The sequence below is a fragment of the Mchenga conophoros genome, linkage group LG22 (genome assembly GCF_057382185.1).
Source record: "Mchenga conophoros isolate Kocher_MC1m ecotype Shallow Benthic linkage group LG22, M_conophoros_male_GT1.1, whole genome shotgun sequence".
Classification (NCBI taxonomy): domain Eukaryota; kingdom Metazoa; phylum Chordata; class Actinopteri; order Cichliformes; family Cichlidae; genus Mchenga; species Mchenga conophoros.
In genome coordinates this window covers 36,596,811-36,620,431 of record NC_140546.1, presented here as the reverse complement: position 1 = coordinate 36,620,431, position 23,621 = coordinate 36,596,811, and the positions used below count along the sequence as shown (strand labels likewise).

At 44.2% G+C, this 23,621-nt stretch overlaps 1 protein-coding gene across 3 annotated transcripts; it reads left to right on the top strand.

The window, feature by feature from the left end:
* The first annotated feature begins 1,361 nt into the window (after positions 1–1,361).
* sema4ab (sema domain, immunoglobulin domain (Ig), transmembrane domain (TM) and short cytoplasmic domain, (semaphorin) 4Ab) lies at positions 1,362–22,121 on the top strand. Of its 3 annotated transcripts, none has more exons than XM_085261968.1 (17): positions 1,362–1,442; positions 1,587–1,717; positions 1,982–2,072; positions 4,294–4,460; positions 5,994–6,154; positions 7,242–7,301; positions 7,779–7,877; positions 8,063–8,156; positions 10,575–10,697; positions 10,972–11,099; positions 11,703–11,884; positions 12,716–12,860; positions 17,351–17,540; positions 17,703–17,818; positions 18,607–18,770; positions 19,365–19,459; positions 19,756–22,121. In XM_085261968.1, the coding sequence occupies exons 4-17, from the start codon at positions 4,364–4,366 to the stop codon at positions 20,571–20,573; spliced, it is 2,472 nt and encodes an 823-aa protein (XP_085118094.1). In that variant the 5' UTR covers positions 1,362–1,442; positions 1,587–1,717; positions 1,982–2,072; positions 4,294–4,363; the 3' UTR covers positions 20,574–22,121. The 3 variants fall into 3 exon arrangements, with proteins under 3 accessions (XP_085118094.1, XP_085118095.1, XP_085118096.1); XM_085261969.1 differs by having other exon boundaries at positions 1,416–1,442; positions 1,620–1,717; XM_085261970.1 differs by lacking the exons at positions 1,362–1,442; positions 1,587–1,717; positions 1,982–2,072 and adding an exon at positions 2,096–3,693.
* Positions 22,122–23,621: the final 1,500 nt, after the last annotated feature.

Sequence of the window (23,621 nt, the reverse complement as noted above, 5' to 3'; positions counted from 1 at the left end):
AATGTGAGCGCGTCCCGCTACTAAAGGACTGGCAGCGTTTGTTCTGTTCCTCATTGCACAAAGACAGCGGTCCTGAGGCACAGTGCTTACCTTTCTATAGTCCTGTCCTGCTTCCCCTGGTATCTCTACCACAGTCTTTCACAGCGAACGTCAGCTGCACCTAAACTGAAACATAACTCTGCCGTCTGCACAGAGTTTCTGCAGCACCAGCGAAACGTTCAGCGTGATTCTTGGTTTAGTTGCCAGATGTTTTTCATTTTAATTCTGCTTGTTTTTTATAGCTCAATAAAAGCCATTTGAACACAGTTATTTGTTTTTCAAAACAAATTGTTGTAGTTTTCTGTTTTGGTCTGTTTGTTAGCAGAATTAAATGTTCAGGCACAGGAAGTGAGTTTTCATTGTAAAACAAAATCTCATCAATCCTTTGTTCTTTTTTTGTAGTTTTAAGTGAAAATTTACATAAAGACATACAGCAGCAGAAGATTTTTATTACTTTAAAATGTTTTTAACAACAAATATAGCAAAGTGAACAGTACTAATGTTTTTATGGCGGTATTATCATGTTATTACATGAAGTAAAGCCAGTGTTTATTAAGCTCAGGTCTTTCAGTATTCACATCCATCAGTGTGTAGTTGGTAAGAACTGTAATTAACAGTATACTGTAATTGCACTTTTTTTTTAAATAGCTGGTAAATGATGGTATTAATTATGGAATAAAAGTACCAGATTTTTCACATAAAACGACTTTTTTATTATCTTGTAAAAATATGGACATTTTCTTTATTTTAATTGTGAAAAACTTGATGGTAAATTTCTCTTATTTTATGCATTTGTTTCTGGCGCTCCAGCTGCCAGAGTGTTACCAGCATGCTTGGCAGAGAGAGAACCTGACGCTGTTTAAAGGTTAACATGGATTCTTTTGTGAATATTAAATGTTTTGCTCTTGTAATGACCTTTAGTGGTCGATCACTCCTAGAAGAGTAACTGTTGCTCTTGACAATTTTGAACGTGGACTTTGTATCTGAACTCTTCAGAGGTGGCTTTGTAACCTTTTCCAGTGTGCAAAGCAACAAGAAATCTTTTCACTGAATTCTTCAGAAATCTTCCTTTTTTAGCACATATCATTCATTGATTAGGTTCTCCTTCTGACTTATAAATTCATTATTTTTTATGTTATTTTTCTGTGAAAATATGGAAAATCTCAAAGGATTCACAAACTTTTGCTATACTTGTCTTAACACCTTCATGTTTGATACTGAGAGGCATTCAGTCTGTTACCACATGGCTGTTTCCAGGTCACTGATAATCCTCCCCAATCTTCTTTTCTCCTCATTAGCCATCTTACCCGCTGCTGCGCTCACAGTGAAGCCTGTGACTTATTCTGAAGAACACTAATTTCACATGCTGTGGCTTGGACCTTATGTTAGTGCTGGGAATACTGGTAAATAGTAATATATGCTTCCACTGTATGTAATACTGGGACATGACAGCTAAATGGATGTTTAGATCAGCAAATAAATGCATCGTCTCAAAGAGCAAACTGCGTTTTGATGGTCACATCAGTGTGGTTTGACTGATTCTGCAGCTACACCTGGTTTGTGTATAACGGGGTCTGCAGGTGAAACAACCCGAAGGGAGATTTTTGAGTCAGATCAAGATTCCCCAGCAAAGCATCAGGATAGAAATCAAGAAAAACAGCAAGATTCCTAACAAAAGGTATGTCCACACGTGACACATGTTGACCTCATATGTGTTTATAAAAACACTTTACATGTTGTGTGCTAATGTAAAAATTCATAACTAGAGACGTGTTGTTCAGCTAACATACTGCAACAAGTAACAAAAAAGGAACATCGGTTGGTTGAAGACTTAATCGAACTCACAATGAAGGCTTGTCTTGTTGGATGTCATGTATATACTACTGACATGTACAAAGCAAGGGCAGGAACTGCTTTCTCTTCACTTCTCCGTGTACCATAGCCTGAGACATCCTGCATGTGAACTTCACTCAGAGATGGAGAAAGATAAGCACAACAGACCAGGAGAGGAGGAAGCGCAGTTATATTCAAAGGTAAGGATGCTGTTTGATAAACTGGAAATATAAAGTTTACATGTAAGTGTTTTTAAACCAGATGCTGTGTCTGTACATGTGACAGTGTCTTGAACAAAGGTAACTTTGTGTTATTTAAAAACAGTCATCAGATTAGTGCAGGTTAACTATTAGTTTACTGTACTGTGAAGTTAAAGTACTGAACAGCATGTGACTGGTGCTCATGGTCAGAGTTACATCTAGTGTTTAAAGTTAAGCTGGTGATGCTTCAGTCAGTCATTGAACTTTCTACTGTAGAGCATAGAAATCAGCCAGGACAAAGGCTGCTGAATGCAGTGGTATAAATGCACTCAGAGCAGCACACATCAGCTGATCACAGCCTGCACACTAAAGACATCTCAATAGAAATGATTGTGCTCATCTGACTCATTTCCCTGTTTAGAGACAAAGTTGTTCTCTACAACAGGACATAGCCATTATTTATTTATTTATTTCCTTCTTTTTCTCTGCTCGTGTTCTACAAGCTAAGTCCACTTATTAGACTTGTTGGTATTCCCCGTGTACTGACATTATTTTGTTACTAGAATAATATTTTAGCCTTCTTACTTTGAGTACTTTTCAGAGCATGTACTTTTTCACTTTTACTTGTGTAAAAAAGTTGAATCTGACCATCCTGCAGCTGGACTAAACATCACAGCTGTCCTACAAACCAGTTTCCTGTCAGGATTTTGCTTTTTTGTTTGTTTTGTGTGTTTACTTATTTCTTCCTGGAAAGATAAAAAATATCACTCATCTAAACGATATGAGATGGAAACCTGTTGGTCATTAGTCAAGTAGTCAAACCCACACCAAGGTGTCCACATATTATTTCTAAAGGCCTTGTTAAAGAGGAGGCCATGCTGTATACACCAGGGGTCTTAAAGTCACAGCCCAGGGCCCACCTGCGGCCTACTCACACTGATGTGAGGAGATATAATGCAGCCTTAAAGTGACTTTTTTGTTTGTTGTTGAGTGAAATGTTAAAATAAGTTCTTCAAATGATTGAATATGAAGGCAACATGAGCAGAGGCACAAACATGAGAGGGTGTGTTAGTTCACTGACAGACTCACAAACTAATGCGCACACTTATGTCTGCACTTCGGTTTTGTTAAATATGAACACAATGACAGCAGAAGTGCTGCCACGTGTGCACAGGCAGAGAGGACCAATGAGTTTATTTGGTAGTTCAATGAAAGGCTTCAGTTAGTTAAGAGGGAGGAAAATGCAGTTTTATCTTATTATGCAATATTTGATATTTAAAAAACAACTACATTTTCAGAAATGTTTCTTTGTTTGTTGGTTTGTTTGTTTGTACTACTTGAACACTAACGTGGCCCACAGCGCATTTGGTTTGAGACCCCTGGTACACGCAGCTTGAACCTGGGGCCTGAGGAGGGCCTGTTGCTCGGACGTTGTAATGAGTACGGCCGCCCTGCAGGTGGAGGCCGGGCTTCCTAGATCTGCGAATGGGAGGAGGCATTGTTGTTATAGTAAAGGCTGAACCACGGTCAGCGTTTTCTCCTCGCGTTACTGATCCGCGAGTGTTGGACAGAATATTGGTGGTTTGGGAGCGATGGAAGGAAAACGGGGAGGAAAGGAAACGTAAGCTGACTTTTCTGTCTTTGTGTTGTCGCTCTGTAAGTTTTTCTAAGATAGAGTTATTTAGCACACAAGAAACTGTCGTCATTGCATCGTTACTCCACGTAAAACGCCCCAGCAGTAATCTGTAAACTCTGCGGGCTGTGCTGGCGGAGCCGTCCGCGTGCATGTGTCGCGTTACAGGGTCGAGCTCATCTTCAGGTTCGTGTTTTTTAAATCAGCGACATCTCCACACTGTGGAAACGTCGAGGCGCTGCCTGAGCTGTGACTCTTCATCACAGCAAGAAACAAAGACACAGCTGAACAAACAAAACGCAGCGACGGACCCATGTTCCTCCTCATGTTCTCCTCATGTCCTCCTCATGTTCCTCCTCATGTTCCTCCTCATGTCCTCCTCATGTCCTCCTCATGTTCCTCCTCATGTTCCTCCTCATGTTCCTCCTCATGTTCTCCTCATAGGTGATATCTCTGATTTCTAAACCTGTAGCTTTGATGCTTAGGCATATAAACATTAACGGAGTTACACAAACTCACCGTTGAAACAACACAAATCAATGCATTTGATTAGAGGACTGGACGGTAACGTGTGTGCATGTGTCTCAGATGGAGTGATGGACAGCAGAGTATGTGAACTTCAGTGTAAACGAGGCCAGACTCCATTATTCCTGCTGTGATGGAGATCCCCATCCTGCTGCCACTCGCCCTGGCCTTGCTGGGGTTTCTGTGCCCATGTGTGACAACACTGACTCCCAGAGTCTCCTTCCCCATGGGTGAGTGAAGCCTTTGAAACATCACGTGCATTTTTACCCCCTTTATCATGTTGGGTCATTTAAATGTATTAGGGATAGAACAAAGCACAGCGATGTGTTTGTTCTCTCACGTCTTTCATATACGAAATCGATTCTTGTGCACAGATATTGTGCTGAAACCTCATGAATTTAAAAAAAGGGCAAAATCATGTTAATCAAATTAACTGGGACACAAATGTAGTTGACAGTTATCATGTTAGATGGAGTACTGTGAGATTGTACACTTCAGTGTCTGATTATAATGCAAGTACAGGGCACTGTTTCAGTGCTTGTTTCACATGTAAGTAAAAAAAGAGGTTGAAATTCTGGAAGATGCATAAAAAATAACAGCAATAGTATCCGTGCACAACCACTTTCGGATCTCTTCAGAGATGTTCGGTCAGGTTCTGGTTGGGCTACCCAAGAACATCGACACAGTGAAGCCGCTCCTTTGTTATCTTGGCTGTGTTTCAGTACCTCTGGAGCAGGTTATCATCAAGGATGTCTCTGACCCTGACTAGTCCCCTAGTTCCTGATGGTGCATGATGCAGCCCCCACCGTGCTTCACTGTAGGGATGGTAGGGGCCAGGTGCTAAGCAGTGCCTCCAGAGTATCCTCCACATATGGTGCTTGGTATCTAGACCACAGAGTTAGATCTTTGTCTCATCAGATCAGAGAATTTAGTTTTTCATGGTCTGAAAGTCCCTCAGGTGACTTTTCCACCTGGCCGTACAGGCCTGATTGGTGGAGTGGTGCAGAGATGGTCATTCTGGAAGTTTCTCTTTTCTCCACAAACCAACAGTGGAGTTCTGTCAGAGTGACTTTGAACTTCTTGATCATCTGCCTTACAACGGCCCTTTGACTCCAAGCACTGGTTCCAAACTTCTTCCTGAGGCCTCTGTGCTTATTGGGACCTTCAATGCTGCAGAAATGTTTCCTCTCCCCAGATCTGTGTCTTGGTTTAATCCTGTCTCCGAGGTCGGCACACAGTTGGTTGGACTTCACGGCTTGGTTTGTGCTCTGACATGTACTGTCAATTATGGGGCCTTAGACAGGTGTGGCATCCAATCAGCTGGATTTATCACCAGTCACGTGACACTTCACAGATTATCAGTGGAAACAGAATTGAGCTGACCTCAAGTTTGAGTGTCGTAGCAAAGGCTGTGAACACGTATGTACGTTATATTTTTTTACATTTCAACCTTGTTTCACTTTGTCATTATGGACTATTGTGTTTAAGCTTTGAGGTAAAATGAATCAGGTTATAATGAAATGTGGATTCTTTCTGTGTGCACTGTGAATTGTGTGTTTAGTGTTGAATAAGTGACTAGATAGCGTGGTCACAATATTTTCTGTGGCATAATAAACGTGGAAGAGACGTTTCGCAGACACCGAGTTCTTCGACATCTAAGCAGTTAACACTCTGTAGCCGGTTATATCTGGATCCTTTTAGTTATCTGTGGATATTTAATCCTAACATGCTTTGTCCTGATACAAACTGCTGTTTGATAACAGATAGTCCTGGGAGACGTCTCATCCGCTTCAACAGCCACGATGTCAGCAACACCACCACGCTGCTGCTCAGTGAGGATGGGGACATATTATATGTTGGAGCCCGGGACTCTGTGTTAGCACTGAATGTTAGCCACAAGGACAGCATCATACTGAGGAACAAGGTAGGGGCTGACTGTTGACAGATGCACACTTATGCATATTGACATAAAGTCACTTGAGATTATGCAAATGCAGATCAGATGGTCTCTGTTAGGAATTAGACTGTGAGGCTCTAAACAGATGTCCATGTGACTACCAATTGTTTATGACGGCCCGACTGCAGAGACAGTGAAACAACCATGTCTGTGCCCTGCTGGTGGACTTCAAAGAAGCCTAACAAGAAGGACTACTTGGCTGTCAAGTCTTCAGCTTCCTGTGTCTGCGACACAGTACAATCACTGCTTCACCATCACCTGTACTTTTTTAAATTTAAAGAACTCAAAAGAAAAACAGCACATTTTTTATTAAACTATTCTAAAGTATTTTTGCAAAACATTGCAGGCAGAGTCTCTGTTGCCAAGTTAAAATATCTTGAAATATTTATTGTGTTTAAAGCATGAAATACTGGCTCAAAGATAGACGAGGAACCTGGCGCTTCATCCTTGTAGCCTGCACACCACAGCCTGCTTCTATTTTCATTCATTTTTTTTCACACTTGACGTTCAGACAGTAGTTTGAGAATTAGATCAGGACCTTTTCCACGTCTCCTTTCTCGTGTACTCCTATGTTAGCTAAGCTTGCCACATCTTGGCACAATCCGATAATCCAGTCTGTGGACTAGAGAGTACGTCCAGTATGACTAGTTTGACGTTTGTGTACTCGTATGTACCTCACACATTCAGTGTCACAGTTTGCAATAATCACACAGTAAAAAAGTGAAAGCATTTTTAACTGTTCCTGTTTGATGTGCTATTTAAGTCAGGAGACCACGATGCAGAAACCAGTATTTTATGTAGAAGCAGGCAGCTTTTTAAAATCGCTAAATGAATTTCTAAAGGTCCTTCTAAACATTCGGACAAACACAAACTGGGTTAAATCCTTTGTGACTGTAAAACTTGTAGTGCCTGCTTTTGGTGTATTTTAAAAAAAATGCAGTCTCGAAAAGAAATGTGTTCTGGCCCGTGCTGTGATCTTTCACATCACGATCTTTACACAAACCTGCGGCTGTGGTTAATGTGAAGAACTTGATGAACTCTCCTCTTCTCTCAGCTGGACTGGACTCCTTCACATGAAGACCTTGAGCAGTGCTCCATGAAGGGAAAGAAAATGGTAAGTGTTCTGTTTGAATGTATGAACAAATGCTTTGAACCTGTTAAATTACAAATATACAAACCAAACAAGACAAAGGTGCCAATAATGTTCCAGCCCATATGGAAAAGATAGATATAGATATATATAAGATATATATAAATCTTATAAAGTTTTTATCTGTCTTGTATGAAACTTGTATGAAAAGCATACAAGAGTGAAAACACATATAAGATCCCTTGAAAAATTATATAATGAAACTTGTATGTTTTGTATACTTACTAAAAAAAAAAAATGAAAGTACTGAGAAAGTGGCCACTTTCATGAGTAAATCATATGTTTTTACTATTTCTTTTCCATATGGGAGCTGGCAGTTACAGTCCCTTTTGATGTAACATGAGAATGTTTGAAGTTGAACCAACAGGTCCTGGTTTAGACAAACCGTTAACAGTTTTACATGAGCTGGTTTTGTTGAAATGTTAAACTTTGTGTTTCCAGGCTGACTGTCCCAATTTCATACGTGTGCTGCAGTTCCTGAACACCAGCCACATCTATGCCTGTGGAACGTTCGCCTTCAGTCCACGCTGCACCTACATCGTAAGGCATTTAAGTTGTTAGTTTGTTTAACACTGTGACAGTGTTACAGTGTTACTCACTGTTTAGTGATTGTAGCATAAACTTGATACAAAAAAGCTTGAATTTCCCTTTTTGTGTGTTTGTAGAAATGGTCCATTTAGCATTCACTTCAGTAGCAGCTTGACTTTTTCTCCTTGTCTTCCCAGAACACTGACACATTAACAATGAGCCTCAAGCCTGATGAAGGGAGAGGTCGATGCCCCTATGACCCTTATCAACGCAATACGGCTCTCGTTGTAGGTGAGGAAATGATGCCACAGCATGACTGGATTATTACAACTCTATTTTGGTGTCTCCCAGTGATCCCTGTCCTGTCCCTGTCCCAATCATCCCTGTCCCAGTTATCCCTGTCCCAGTTATCCCTGTCCCAGTTATCCCTGTCCCAGTCGTCCCTGTCCCAGTCGTCCCTGTCCCAGTCGTCCCTGTCCTGTCCCTGTCCCAGTCGTCCCTGTCCTGTCCCTGTCCCAGTCATCCCTGTCCTGTCCCAATCATCCCTGTCCCAATCATCCCTGTCCTGTCCCTGTCCCAGTTATCCCTGTCCTGTCCCTGTCATCCCTGTCCCAATCATCCCTGTCCCAATCGTCCCTGTCCTGTCCCTGTCCCAGTCGTCCCTGTCCCAGTTATCCCTGTCCCAATCGTCCCTGTCCTGTCCCTGTCCCAATCATCCCTGTCCCAGTTATCCCTGTCCCAGTCATCCCTGTCCCAGTCGTCCCTGTCCCAGTCGTCCCTGTCCCAGTCGTCCCTGTCCTGTCCCTGTCCCAATCATCCCTGTCCCAGTTATCCCTGTCCCAGTCGTCCCTGTCCCAGTCGTCCCTGTCCCAGTCGTCCCTGTCCTGTCCCTGTCCCAGTCGTCCCTGTCCTGTCCCTGTCCCAATCATCCCTGTCCTGTCCCTGTCCCAATCATCTCTGTCCCAATCATCTCTGTCCCAATCATCTCTGTCCCAATCATCCCTGTCCCAGTTATCCCTGTCCTGTCTCTGGCTGGTGGAAAATGCAGGATTGCACAGCTGCAGGATTTATTGGGGAATTCACAGCATGAAGCACTTTTGATGACTTCAAACACGAGCAGTTTTGAAGTTAACCTGGGTAGTAATGGTTCTTGCAGAGCTTATTACCTTCAGGCTGCAGCTGTGCAGTGTTTGCTGTGACCACCTTTATCCTTCATCAGAGCCTGAACTCGGTTCAACACAGTATGAACTTTGTTATGTTTCTTGTTATTTCTTTAATCGCTCTCAGGAATAGTTGTCCATGTTCTTGGAGGACATTTCAAACCTCTTATTTGAATGTTACCCCAACCTGTAAATGCCTTTTTTTCGATTAGCGAAGGCTAATCCACGATGATGGGTGTGCTTTTACTGCATTATCAGCCGGTTTGGGATCTTTGTGTTGCTGAACATGAAGCCATTACCAATCAGAATCTTTCCATTAGTAGATTTTTGATCATTGTTTTAAAGATAAAAGGCCTTATTTTATCTTTTATCTTGAAGAAGGTCGGAGTTCCAAAGTAAGGTGATATTTAGAATGTGCATGTCTCAGTACAATGGCAGTAAGAAACACTGCTTTAAATGGCTTCATATATCATCATTATCACTTTGACCTGCAGATCAGTCTGTTGACCTTGAGGAGGTCAGAGGTCAAATGTGACATGACATTTTAAATCTTTATCAAATACTTTCTGCATGTTGATTGCGCACGCCACACATGCAAGTTATAGCGCGACCAATAAATCAGCTTGGTGAACGTAAGACGGTGGATTATTGACATCATTCTACTGTGTAAAGTGGAATCACGTTGAGTCCACTGAGAACTTTCATCGTGTTTACAGACAGTGTGTATGCACACAACCATGCTGCCAACAGTGTGTATGCACACAACCATGCTGCCAACAGTGTGTATGCACACAAACATGCTGCCAGCAGTGTGTATGCACACAAACATGCTGCCAACAGTGTGTATGCACACAACCATGCTGCCAGCAGTGTGTATGCACACAAACATGCTGCCAACAGTGTGTATGCACACAACCATGCTGCCAACAGTGTGTATGCACACAACCATGCTGCGAGCAGTGTGTATGCACACAAACATGCTGCCAACAGTGTGTATGCACACAAACATGCTGCCAGCAGTGTGTATGCACACAACCATGCTGCCAGCAGTGTGTATGCACACAACCGTGCTGCCAACAGTGTGTATGCACACAACCGTGCTGCCAACAGTGTGTATGCACACAACCGTGCTGCCAACAGTGTGTATGCACACAACCATGCTGCCAACAGTGTGTATGCACACAACCATGCTGCGAGCAGTGTGTATGCACACAACCATGCTGCCAACAGTGTGTATGCACACAACCATGCTGCCAACAGTGTGTATGCACACAACCATGCTGCCAACAGTGTGTATGCACACAAACATGCTGCCAACAGTGTGTATGCACACAACCATGCTGCCAGCAGTGTGTATGCACACAACCATGCTGCCAGCAGTGTGTATGCACACAACCATGCTGCCAGCAGTGTGTATGCACACAACCATGCTGCCAACAGTGTGTATGCACACAACCATGCTGCCAGCAGCCACAAAGATGGTCGAATATATTTTCATTGTGTCGCTGTTGCTCGTCAGTATGATGTTAGATGTTGTCATGTGTCTCAGATGGAGAGCTTTATACTGGCACTGTGGCAGACTACAGGGGGAACCGGCCAGTCATCTCAAGGCACCTCAGCGAGGGCAAGCGTGTCGACCTGAAGCTGGATGACACATTAGGATGGTTGGAGGGTGAGTGCAGCGAGTTCTTCCCCAACCTCAGATATTTGAATTTCTTTAATATTAGATACGTTTATGGCGTCTTAGATCAGTATCAATCCATTTGTTTGCTGGCACATCTTGTCTGTTACCTGTTATGTGGTGGGAATCACAAACATTGTAATAAGTGTTTCTTATTTCTGTTTAATTCTTGAAAATGTACTTGGATTTCCAGCTTTACCATGTCTTTCACACATTGTTTCCAGTAACTTACATTTCTGCTTATGTTACCTTCTGTTTGCCATAGATCCAACTTTCATCAGTTCCACATTTATTCCAGATGAAGAGAAAATTTATTTCTTCTTCACTGAAGTGGGCAGAGAGTATGACTTCATCGACAAGTTCATCGTCTCCCGCGTCTCTCAGATCTGTGTGGTAAGTGGGAACGACGGTGTCTACGAACCGTCCAAAGAGATTCTGCAAAGATTTAGCAGTGCTCTGATATTTGGAATTTTCTCCCAGGAACAAACAAACTTCACGAGCAGACCAAACCCGTCACGCAAACACTAATAGTCCTCATTCAGACACAGGAAACAGACAGCCAGTCACATGTGTGTCCAAGGCTACAGATGCAGTTATAGCATAACAAACCTTAAAATGCACTGAATGTTATGTGTTTATGAAATACAATGGGTGAATGTGCCTGCAAAGCCCTTTTAGTGGTCAGTAAGGCTGAATGTCACCATCACAGGCTGTAATAACAACTTTGTCTCTTTTGATCTTCTCAACATGAACTGGAGTGATGTCAGTATTTAAGAAATCCCCCTGTAAGGTAACTTCTTAGTGCGTCTGACGGTGCAGGGGAACTTAGTCAGCAAGGTGAAGCTGAATTTGTGACTCCACCCACATGACTGGATGACATCTCCAAGATTTCTACCTGTCAGGATTGTTATTCATAATTCTGTCAAAGGGCTGTAACTCTGACCTTTCTGTAATATTATGTACATGATAACATCACAGTGTTCTCTCATTTGTCAGAGTGATGTTGGAGGTCAGCGGACCCTGCAGCGACGCTGGACCACGTTCGCAAAAGCTCAACTGCTTTGCCAAGCTGACCATGAGCTGCCCTATAATGTGCTCCAGGACATAGACACCCTCCTGCCTGCAGAGGGCGCTCCTGTGGATGACATACTCTTTTATGGCATATTCACCTCTCAGTGGTGAGTGATGATGTCTCCTGAAAAAAATCACCATGTTTCCATTAATACAAACTTGCTGTTGAGATTGAGAAGCACAGTTTTCAGATCTTTGACCTACTGTGTAGGTGAAGCATGCGTAGATTTGATCTTTGGGGCATTTAGAAAACTGCAGTGATGTATCCATGCCATCTGACCGGGGAAGCATTCAAATCTGAGGGATGTGCTCTTCTGTACCAGTCAAGGAAGGCTCTCGTCATGCTCACGAGTCCTCCAGGCAGTCTTTCTGTGGCCTTCAGGGGCGAATTGAGGGTTGATATAACCAGGGCTGCACATAAGTGGTCCGCAGGTGTCAAAATAAAAGACGCGCACCAGATAAGAAGTTGCAACGCACGTAAGATTTTCTGGAGGAGGACAGACATTTGTTTAGAACTCTTAAAGATGTCAAGAAGCTCCTTTAAGCAGTTACTTTGGTGTTCCTCCACCTCCAAAGAATAGCAGAAGGAGTCCGAACCACAAAAGAAGCACGTATCCTCGGAAAAGTGGTTGCAGGAGGTGAGCTGGCTTCAAACAAATGATGAACGCACAGAGACGTGGTGCAGAATGTGCCGTGAAAATCCCACTCTAGTGGACAAAAACACTGCCTTTGATATGTACGCAAACGCGCGCTGCAACTTCTTATCTGGTGCTCGTCTTTTATTTTGACACTTATGTGCACCCGTGGACATAGAATACAACAGAGAAGAAATACAATTTAAAGGACGCACATTTAAGAATGAAACAAGTTGCTTGCCGTAGTTCCATGTTTCTGATTCTTCGTGACTGTATTCTTAATGTTTGTTTTTGATTAACCAGGTCTGTCAACTCTGGGCGATCAGCAGTGTGTTCCTTCCGCCTCACTGACATCAAATCGGTCTTTTCTGGTAACTACAAAGTCCTGAACCGGGACACATTACAGTGGAGTGCACGGGTTCAAGAGAAGGTCGCAAATCCAGGCGAGGTAAATGGTTACTTATGAAAACTTATTTAGAGTAAAGTCTCCATGAACCAGCGGGTGTACGTGCACACACGCTGCCTTCATGTGCAAAAACTAATTACATATTCACAGCTGTGAGAAACTTTAATTCTCAGATGTAAAAGTTTCACGATTATTTGTCGTCTTCTTCCACGTCATTACTGCCGTCTGGTCCTTCCTGCTTTCTCACTACTTCCTACTTCTGCTCTTGGTACCAAGTTCACACTTTCACAGTTAGCTTAGCATTCTTTATACAGATGTGGATAAAATTATTAGCATGAAATTTCAAGTTTTTGTCAAAATTTTGACAAAACAGAACAAAGGATTTCCAACATAGCATTTCTAAGCATGCTAGTTTTCTTTAGAAAGCATAAATGATATATATTTACTCACAATAATAGAATTATCTGAGAAAGTGTTTTTTCCAGGGTCAGTATAAATTATCCCTGAATAACAAACCAGGTTGTGCAATGATGTGCTTTAACTCTTTAAAGCTGAAAGCTTATAAAATTAAGTTAAAACTGAGGTTCCAGTGTCTCGTGTGTCACAGAGAAAGCAGCAGCCGAAAACCAAATCAAATCTGTTTACATGAGAAAAATGATTTTTGATGCTCACAAAGCAGGAGATGGATACTCAAAGTTATCGCAGCGTTTCCGAGTTGTTCTACTGAGATGTATCATCGAGAAATGTAATGAGAGCCGAACAGGACAGAACAACTGTTGTAGAAGTGAAAGATTTTAAGAAAACGCTGCCACAACACGAGTGAATGACTTGGCCGAGTTGGGAATCGGAGTCTCAAAGAAGATGATCACTTGACTCCTGCACAGGAACTTACGACCTCAAACCAGACTCAGCCTGGAGCAGGATTAGGGGAAGTGCGTGCTTTGGTCAGATGACATTAAACTACAGCTCTTTGAGATGCTTCTTATTTTTGGATTTATGAAGAAGAAGGATATGTGACCATTTTAAACCTCAAGCACTCGGCAGCAGAAACTGGGTCATCGTTTGTCTTCCAACATGACAACAACTAAAACGTACGTCTCTCCTGGTGAACGTTATCGACTGACCTGCACAAAGCTCCGACTCGGATCTCGCTGAAAATCTGTGGGTGAACTGAAGAGAAGAGTCCATGCCATCAAACCTGGAGGAGCTACAACAAACGACTGCAGCCTGATATACAGCAAAAAGTGAAGAATAGCATCGGGGAGCTAATAATGTTAACCTCAGTATTTATTGGTTTTTTGGAAAGAAAAAAAAAGTTTGGATGAAGTTATTTGGAAAGTTGTGTCAAAAATTCCTTTCTCTGTTTAGTAACACCGGGGAAATTCAGTTTACCAAAGTAAATGATATTTTTTCTAAATGCATCTGATAACGACTGTGTTGAGTCTGTTCCTTCCCATTCCCTGCAAGGCCACCTGGGTTGGCTGGAAGACTGTTTACTTAGCCTGGCAGGACGAAGGACACTGTCTCAGCTGAACTATGGACACGCACACAACGCTTACCTCCCCTCTGATCTGGACATCGGGTCAGTTGGAGGCGCAGTCCTGTATCTCCCCCTCCTGCAGGAGGGGGAGATACAGGAGAGGTGGAGGAAGATCTCAGCCTGGGTGTTTATTGTCTTATGTAGTCTGGAAGATGAGTGGATGGTGGGGTGGGTGCAGTTTTCTCTGTGGTGGGGTTGGGTGGACTGTCCCGGGCTCTGTGGGGCCGGGAGGCGCTGCTGCACTGGGCCCCGGTCTGGATGGGCCTGGGCCCCCTTTCCCTGGCGGGTCGCAGAGTATGGGGGTGCCTACTGGGGTCAGCGGGGGAGCTGGCCCCAGGGAGGGGTCACTTGCCCCTCCCTCCCTTCCCTCCCTCCCCATCTCCAGCTGCCTCCCTCTTCCTGCTCCACCACAATTACCCACACATGCAGGGCCTTGGAGTAGGGGTATGTCACCAGGGTGCAGAGGAGGCTACCCCCCCTCTGTCCCCTTCTGGCTGCCTCTGCCTCAATTTTATCCCACAACTTAGACATTCACATTACTCACACTCTCATTACACATACATATAGGATCTTGGGGGTGGGCACGATACACGGAGTCCAAAGTACCATCAGGGTGTACACCCCACCCCTGGCGTCGTTGCCCACCTCTCAATGTTAAATACACGTAGACATTGAGGGCTAGCAGGAGGGACTATGCGCTTACCTGCTGCTCTCTGGCAGGTAGCTCCATGCCCTCCTGGGTTTTAAATGCACCTTAGAACACACATGCATCAACACTACAATGAGCGGGTGGAGGGAGGTTTGGAGTCTTCTCCCACCCCCATTCTCTGCGACCTGCTGGAGCGGGGGGGGGCTAGGAGGAGGAGTTGGCCGTCCGACTGCGGTCTGGAGTGTGGGGCCTCCCTGCTGCTGCGGAGTCGGGGCAGTCTGCCTCCCCCCACCGCAGGGAAAAGGGTAACACCACCTGGGTCTGGGTGCAGTTCCCCCCTCCAGGGGCAAGGATACCTAGACCCGGTTTGTAGAGTACGCTTGGGGAGTGTGATCGTGTGTACAGCGTCTCTTTATGTCTGTCTCCACGTTGGTTGAGTGTGGAGTAAGTGCATATGAGAGCATGAGGGTGGGAATGGATGTTTGTATCTGTGTGTGCCTGTATGTCTGTGTCTATATGTCAGGTTGGGTATCAGGCGCCACCTCTCTGGGGACATCTCAGGCCCTCCAAGGTTTGGAGGCCTATCTCCCCCTACCACCACTTCCCCTGCCAGTGGCGGACTCCCTCAGACATCGGTGCGTTGGTGGTTCTTTGTGTCCGGGGGTGGGCGTCCAGGTACACACCGGCTCACTCCTTGGCGACCGCTTATCGGGGCCTGGAGCCTGGGGCTCGCTCGGGCCACTTCGGAGGTGGGGTGCCCCCGGCCTCTCGGCCTGGGGCTCGGTCACTCAGGCACGGCTGGCTGCCGGCGGAGCTCACAGGCGCGTCACTGCAACTCCCCCTGGCTTCTGCTCCGCGGCTGCTGAGTGAGCCCTCATCTGGGACTCTCCTCAGCTCTTTCTGGGACAGTGGCGCGGCTGCCCCTCTGTTGGTCTTCCTTGGTCTCTTGTGTTCTGGGGGCCTCTGGATGTCTGGAGTTTTGATCTCCTCCATACCTGCTTCATGCCCTGGAGGACGGGGCTGTGGCCCCCCCACACCCTCTAGCAGATCATTACATGAAGGAACCTTTTAAAAACAAAAAACAAGCGCGTCCATGCTCACAGGTGTACACACGGGTGATCACACCCACAAACTACACCCTTTTTGGCTCCTACCTCAAAGCACACTGTGTTCTGTTGATCTTATGTGCTGCACAATAATGTTTAACATTTAGTATTTACTGTCATATTCCCATATATCATTGTGATGTTGTTTATTCTATTACTCTTGTTCTCTTCTGCTTGTTTTCTTTTTTCTTTCTCAGCAGGTGATCCAGGTGATTGATATATGCATTTTTTTTTCTCTGCTCATTCTGTTGTTTTTTGGTTTTTGCCCTTCTCCCCCGTCCCTCTTCTCAGCTGTTTCTCTTTCCCTCTTTCTTTCTCCCCTTCTTTCCCCCAGTCAAGTCTGTCCCGTATTCAGTAAGTGAAAATAAAATAAACAATAAAAGGTGAATCAAATGGACCATTACGGCAAGGCTGGGATGGTCAATTTGGTAAAGTAAATCCGTTGGGCATCTTTCTTTGCCTTTAGACAACAATTCTGATGCAAAAGAGCCAAACGGGACAGGCCAAAAAAAAAAAAAAAAAGTTGGAGGCGCAGTAGAAAGATTGCAGCGGTCCCAGATCAGATGTACACACTGGAACTCTTTCCCATGTTGCTGTCTGTGTTTATTGTGCTGTGGTGTGTTGATATCTGTGCATTCCTGTATTATCCTTCTGTGTTGCACATTTCAATGTTTTTTTCCTCGCTACCTGGCCTGACCTGTCTCCCCAATGTGATGTTTGTATTGTATGTATGGTCGGCAAGGTCTGTCATCTCGGTTGTGGGCAAAAGACCTGCAGCTGACAAATAAAGGCTATCTCATCATCATCTCTCATCATCATCTCTCATCATCATCTCTCATCTCATCTCACCCAGATTTTAACATATTTCCTTTTCCATACTTTCATATTTCAACACACCCACTAATGTGTTCAGAATATTGTAAACTTATTAACATCGACACTGTAGTCCTTATTATAAATGTTTTCTTAAAAATTCTTTAAATGCTCTACTTCACATTTCAAAGCGCTGTTCAGATTTGAAACATGTAACTATGGGCAACATAACAGTGGGCAGGGTGAAGTGGACGAGACCCACAGGCTGAGGTGTAACCTAAATACGTTAGAGCGTTGAGTGAGTGAGCAGGGAGCAGTTTCGCTGATGGCACGCTCTCTGCTGCTCATAATGTGCGATTAAAAAAGTGCCGCACAAATGGAAATGAATACAAAAATAATTAGTTTGTGTCAACTTTTGTGTTAGTGTGGCCTGCACAACGCCTCAGACAATGCCCTGCGCTTTGTCAAAGAGAACTTCCTGGCAGATGACAGTGTGCGAGCAGTTGGAAGGAACCTGACCATGGTGTCTGCTGAAAACACCTACAGCCACCTGACTGTCCAGAGGGTCCAGGCAGCCAACGGCAAACACTACACTGTCCTGTTTCTGCTTACAGGTAGGACTGCAGGCAGAGCAGTAAAATACACAACTAACACATTTCAAAGGCTGAACTCTTCCACGACTACCAGGCTGACACCTCACAGTACAGGTTATATCCTCTCAGCACTTCTTCTTGAATAGTTTTATGTTATTAATGATTTCTTTTCTGATGTTTCAGAGTCTGGTTACTTGCATAAAGCAGTGCTGCTACTCAGAGGGGCCCATATCATCGAGGAGATTCAGGTCTTTGAGCAGCCTCAGCCTGTCAGGAGCCTGAAGCTCTCCATACCCAAGGTGCACGCTGCTGCTGACGTTTGGTGGTTCAGTTCCATTTAGGTTTTTAGACTATTGGAGGCAATGGAGACAAAGACGTGGCAATGACCATAGAGAGTTCCTGTGTGCTGCTTTGAGGGTTAATTATTTATGTATTATTATTTAGCTCCAAGCTACACTGCTAAATAAAATAAAGGAACACGTAGGAAACCCATCTCAAGGTCATGCTGGACGTTCATACTGATATGGACCGACGGACACGTCAGGGACAAAAGGATGTCACATTGTTGGATGCAAATGAATTCAAAGACACACTGAAAGATCAAAATGAAACTAATGATATGGCAGACTGGTCCATTTTGCCCAGATTCCATTGCAGCAACTCAAAGTAGTGCTCAGTCCTTTGTATGTTCCCCACGTGCCTTCTATGCCTGACAGCATCAGGGGAATCTCCCAGTGAGACAGCAGGTAGCGTCGTGGGGAATCACCTCTCTGAGCTCAGGGACAGTCGGAGGTGCAAACTGGCAGCATCGAATGGGACGTGACATAATGTCCCAGAGGTTTACCGTGCACTCGGTTCAGTTATCTATTATTTTTATGAACATGCTGGAGTCCTTAACTGATCAATTTGCAAGTCTGGGTAAAAAGTAGACTTGATCTCTGTGTTGTTCCAGATGTTCTGCAGGTAAACCGTTTGAACTCAGTTTTGCAAACTAGATAAAGTTTCTCCATCACAGTGAAGCAGGATGATGTCATTGCGACAGAGTACTATACAGACATGTCTGAAGGCTTATTCTGTCCCACTGCAGGGAGTGATTTATATCGGCACGTCGGAGGGCGTCGTGAAGGTCCCGACAGCTAACTGTTCTTTTTACTGGACCTGTGCTCAGTGTGTTCTGGCCCGAGATCCCTTCTGTGGTTGGGATCCTGCCAGTAGGGTCTGTGTGATGGTCTCTACAACAAACACTAACCTGTGAGTAACACTACATTTTTATTATGATTAATACGTTCAGCACACACGATCTGCTCACATATTTTATTATGAAACACAAGGTTGCACAATGAAACTACATCAGCTGAGGAAGGAGTCGGTAATACCAAACTGTGCAAAGCTAGTCAACTTTAATTCTTGACCTTGTAGCTTTTGAGCCGGTAGCACAGCTTTGTTTAAATGAATCATTTACAGGCGCGACCACACATCTGGATACTCCAGGTGGGATTATACAACATCCATGTAGGAATTTCCTCCCTCTCGGTCAATGTTTAATGGTCTTGTTCTTATCTACTTGGCACCTTTCTATTCTTCCTGAGCACTCAAAGCGCTCCGTGCAACTTTTTCCTCTGTGAAAGTGTGTTGTAACATTCACACACATCATACTTGGGTTTGTACCTTGCCCAAGGATATTTGGCAGATTGAAGCAGCCAGGGATCAAACCACCAACCTTCCAATTAATAGATGACTGCTTTGTGAATTTCATGTGTTTACTTCTGGTTTGAGGATTGGTCATCAGTGGGGAATCTGTGAAACCTAGTGCCCACCTTCTCTGTTAATGGTTTCCCTCCTCAGAGCGCAGGACATAGAAAGAGGAAACGCTGAAGAGGCATGCAGCAGTGTTTCATTAAATCACAAGAGCAGATTTGGTCCAAACAAACTGCCTGCGGGTGAGTATAACATCTTTTTAATATCTATTTTAGTCTGAAGATTAAATGGAGGAGAAAAGTCTAAAAGGAATGAAATAAATCATGAAAAGTCACACGTCTGAGGTTTTGTGTGGGCTGTGAGTCAAACATATAAAACATGAATTTGCTTTATTTAACTTTTACTTTTCTAATTTAGACATGATTGTGTGAAGCTCAGATTTTTCCAATAGATTCTTGTTTAGAAGCACGGTCATTGTTCTTAGTTTCTGTGATATCCAAACACCTGTTTCTGATGCAAACTATAATCTGTATGTCAGCCTCGTGTCCTCCAGGCGAGCTGGTGTCTGTGTCTCTGAACGAAGTCGTGCGGCTGCAGTGTCCTGCTGCATCACGACTGTCTCAGCAGCTCTGGGAGCGTCCCAACAGTCGGCTGTCCTCAGACTTGTATCTGAACTTGGAGGATGGGAGTCTGAGCTTTGTGGCCACCCCTGCCACACTGGGCCACTACCTCTGCCTGTCCACTGAAAATGGCTACCAACAGACTATGGCCATCTATCATGTCAAGCAGAAGACCAGCCCTCTGTCTCAAACTCCAACCAGCTACACCCAGCCTCGGACAAATGCCATACCCACAACACAATCTATGGCCAAGCCGGGATCTGGACTCCACATATCTGTAGGAACAGAAACGCACCAAGGAGAGTCTAAGACAACGCCATCCAACAGGAACACTCAAGTCACCACCAGACAGCTGGGCAAAAACCTGACCTCATGGACAAAGCAGCCTCGACAGAGAGAATTAGAGCTCCGGGATGGGGAAGCGCTGCTGGCCGCCCAAGCCCCATGCTATTTAAAGGAGCTGGTAATTGTGTCACTTTTGCTAGTGCTGTCCCTCAGTTTGTTAATCACCATATTTCTGTTTGTCATCACACAGCGCTGCAACCACAGAACAGCCCCACAAGCAGCAACCATAGACTCTGACAGAAGGACCCCTGTAGAGCAGGAGGCCCGAAGGGCGAATGTGTTTCTGAGCAAAAGGAATGAACAAGGACAGCAAAGTGGACATGGCAGCGAGTTGGTTTGTAACGCTGCGCTTTCAGGTTCTAATGGACATTTGCCTAACACCCCCATCTAAACAGAGGTACAGTGTTACAGATGAAAAAAGTCACGTGGCACTCAAAGACTCCTGTTGCCAGTCTTTGGCAACAGGAGGAAAAGGATTTAAAACTTTATTTGAAGGGCGAGGAAGTAACACAAACCATTTTAAAGTGGTTTTCATGGGATTTGACTTATTATTCTATACATGCAGTTTTAATGTCCTGGTGTACATTGAAATTACAGCTCAGTTTAGGTCACAAATAAGGTCCCATATGCAACTGAAAGTGGCTGCTGAGGGGGGCCATCCCAATCGGTAAGATCTGTGATCGTACTAATAAATCAAAGAACTGTGCGTGGGATCACTTTTCTCAACAGCCATTTACTGGCAGCATTTGTGAGTATTGTTGTGGTGGAATAAGAGGCGTGGGGAAATGAATGTCTCACAAATATAAAGCTTCAACCGTTACACCTAAGTGCCAGACCCTTCCTCGAACCCTCAAACAGGCCTTTGAAGGGTTGTGAAAAATGTCTTCCACAGTGTCATTGCTGTGATCTCAAATAGCCGGACAACAACACACAACAACACACAACAAGACTGTAAAATTACACAATTGCGCCTGTTCTGCACAGCTACATTTGGAACAGGCGCAATTGCTGTATAACCGTGTGTGTTGTAACTGCCCAGTCTTTTTCACAGCTCGAACTGGTGTATTGATGGAGATCAAACATTTGTCACACTTGGTACTGGACCCGCTGAGGTCCCAGTTCTGATAACTGACTTGTCTGTAACACTTTCACTGCTGATTGCCTGAAGCTGACACGCTTTTGTGTGGAAATAACTGGAATAAAGTTTGCACACGATTCTAAAAAGACGAATTTAGCAGCTGTTTCTGGCAGCCGTAGCTTTGGTGGTCAGTAATTGTGTTCTCCTAAACTGTAACATTTAGGTATTTGTAAGTAGTGGTGACAAAAACCTGGTTAAAATCTCTCTGAATAGGAGCACTGATCCAATGAAAAGCATAACTGTTGATTAGCTGTGACGTGTTGGTTCTGAATGTTCTGGTTGGTCGTCATATTATAGCTGGTTATGTTCTGACTATTCTGTTCTCTCTTGATAGCTTCATTTGGTAAAAGGTACAGTTCTGTCCAATGCAGCTGCTTCTTTAAATATTTTTATAGATTAGTCAAATGCAACACCAGTAACTGCCACAGTCGGCCAGTTGTACAGTTGTATGCACCTTTTAGAACAAGAAATCATTTGTTTCCATATATTACATTTTGATCAAAATGTGTAAGGATCAGAAAATGTATCCAAAGACGTGTGTGTGTGTGTGTGTGTGTGTGTGTGTGTGTGTGTGTGTGTGTGTGTGTGTGTGTGTGTGTGTGTGTGCGCGCGTGCGTGCGTGTGCGTGTTCACATAACTTTGTAGCACATGGTCAGGGTGAGTCAGCCAAGTTTCTTTTCTTGTGTGACAAAACAAAGTGAATGTGCCTTTGCTACATGTTATGTGACGATCCTGTGGAGCTGTTTGTACTTCTCACCATTTGGACATGTCAATAAAAAAATCATCCACAACTGTAATAAAGACTCAACATATTTATATTCACTTCAATAAACAGTTTCTGAAATGTTATAAAATATATAAAAAACCATCACATTTTGTTTTATGTCTTCTCAATTTTTTAACGACTTGGAAATCCGTCTGCTCTGCCATCGTCCTCTCAGGACGCTTTTGTACAGCACTCAATGAACTTCTGTTAAAACCTAAGTAAACTACACAATTCACTAATAAAACCACCTTTCGCAGCATTAACTTGAACTTGGAAGTCTTTCACGTTGCTGTGGAGGAATTTTGTCCCACTGCTTTACAGGGTTCCTTCGGTTCATTCATCCATAGTGTCTTTAAGGTCCTGCCACAGCATGTCATTCAGATTGGTTTGCTTGTATATTTACTGTTGTGCTTGGGATCATTGTCCTGCTGCGTGATCCAATTTAGGCAAAGCTTCTCAGAAAGATGGACTCACATTTGGTTTAGAATGCTTTAGTATATAGAGAAGGTGCCCAGGTCCTTTGGCAGCCCTCCACCATCATGTGTGACACTTGGTGTTTGGTTCTCACCACACGTGATGCTGTACATTAATGATAAACATCTCCACTTAGTTCTTTGGACAAACAGGAAGTAAACTGGTTTGTTTAGATCCAACTTTTCAAACCTAAGCTGTGCTGGCATATTCTTGGTTTGGTCACGTTTTCTTCAACAAACTTTGAGTTTCTCTCCCGACTGTTTCCATCCTGCTGTGTCTGAGCCAACTGACTGACATGTTTCATTTCCACGTTCATAAAGCTGCTATTGAACCTCACAGCAGAAGGAATTGGTTTATTTTTATTAACACTTTATTACCAATTTAAGATTATTGTAGCACCGTTTTTCTCTCGATGCCCAATGGTTTGTCAGAATTGCTCTGAAGCAGATGGGAAGTCTTTTTCGACGGCCTCTCCAAACTCACATGCTGGAATTCTTGTTTCAACCACCACCTGGGCTGCATTTCGCTTGGCCTGCTGATACGTGTCAGCTGCTTCTGAGAGGCTACCCCTCTGCCAGGGGGTTCCCAGCACACCCCATGTTTAGGTGTGCTAAGCCTGTCCTGCATCCTCCCCTGCCGTGTCCCCCCTTCCTTACCAAAGAGGTGATGTTGTATGTCTCAATAGCAGGGATTGGTCCATCAGTGCTCTTCCTTTAACCGCAATCAGACACACGATGCACCCAACCCTAACACCACCTCCTGCTGGTGGTGGGCCTACAGTGACCATGCAGCTTCTGCAGGCTGCACCTGGCCAGGCCCCATGGGCTAAAGCCAGAGGGCCAGGCACTCTCCATTGCACTCCCTCCCCAGGCCTGGCTCCAGGTAGGACCCCGGTAACCCTTTCCCAAGCAGGGACACAGGTAAGTAAGTAAAGTGTATTTACATACACCGACCTGAAGACAGAAAAGCTCATGAAGTTTTGTTACTCGGGGGAGTCCATTGAATCACTCATTGTCTGCCCCATCACCCAGGACCTATTTGTCTTGGGAGACCCTCGTCAA

Coding starts and splice junctions, on each gene's coding strand:
- sema4ab (XM_085261968.1), top strand. CDS start 4,364: ATGGAGATCCCCATCCTGCTGCCACTCGCCCTGGCCTTGCTGGGGTTT. Junction 17,541..17,702: donor TGTCCTGTTTCTGCTTACAG/GTAGGACTGCAG, acceptor CTGATGTTTCAG/AGTCTGGTTACTTGCATAAA. Junction 18,771..19,364: donor TCTACAACAAACACTAACCT/GTGAGTAACACT, acceptor TTCCCTCCTCAG/AGCGCAGGACATAGAAAGAG.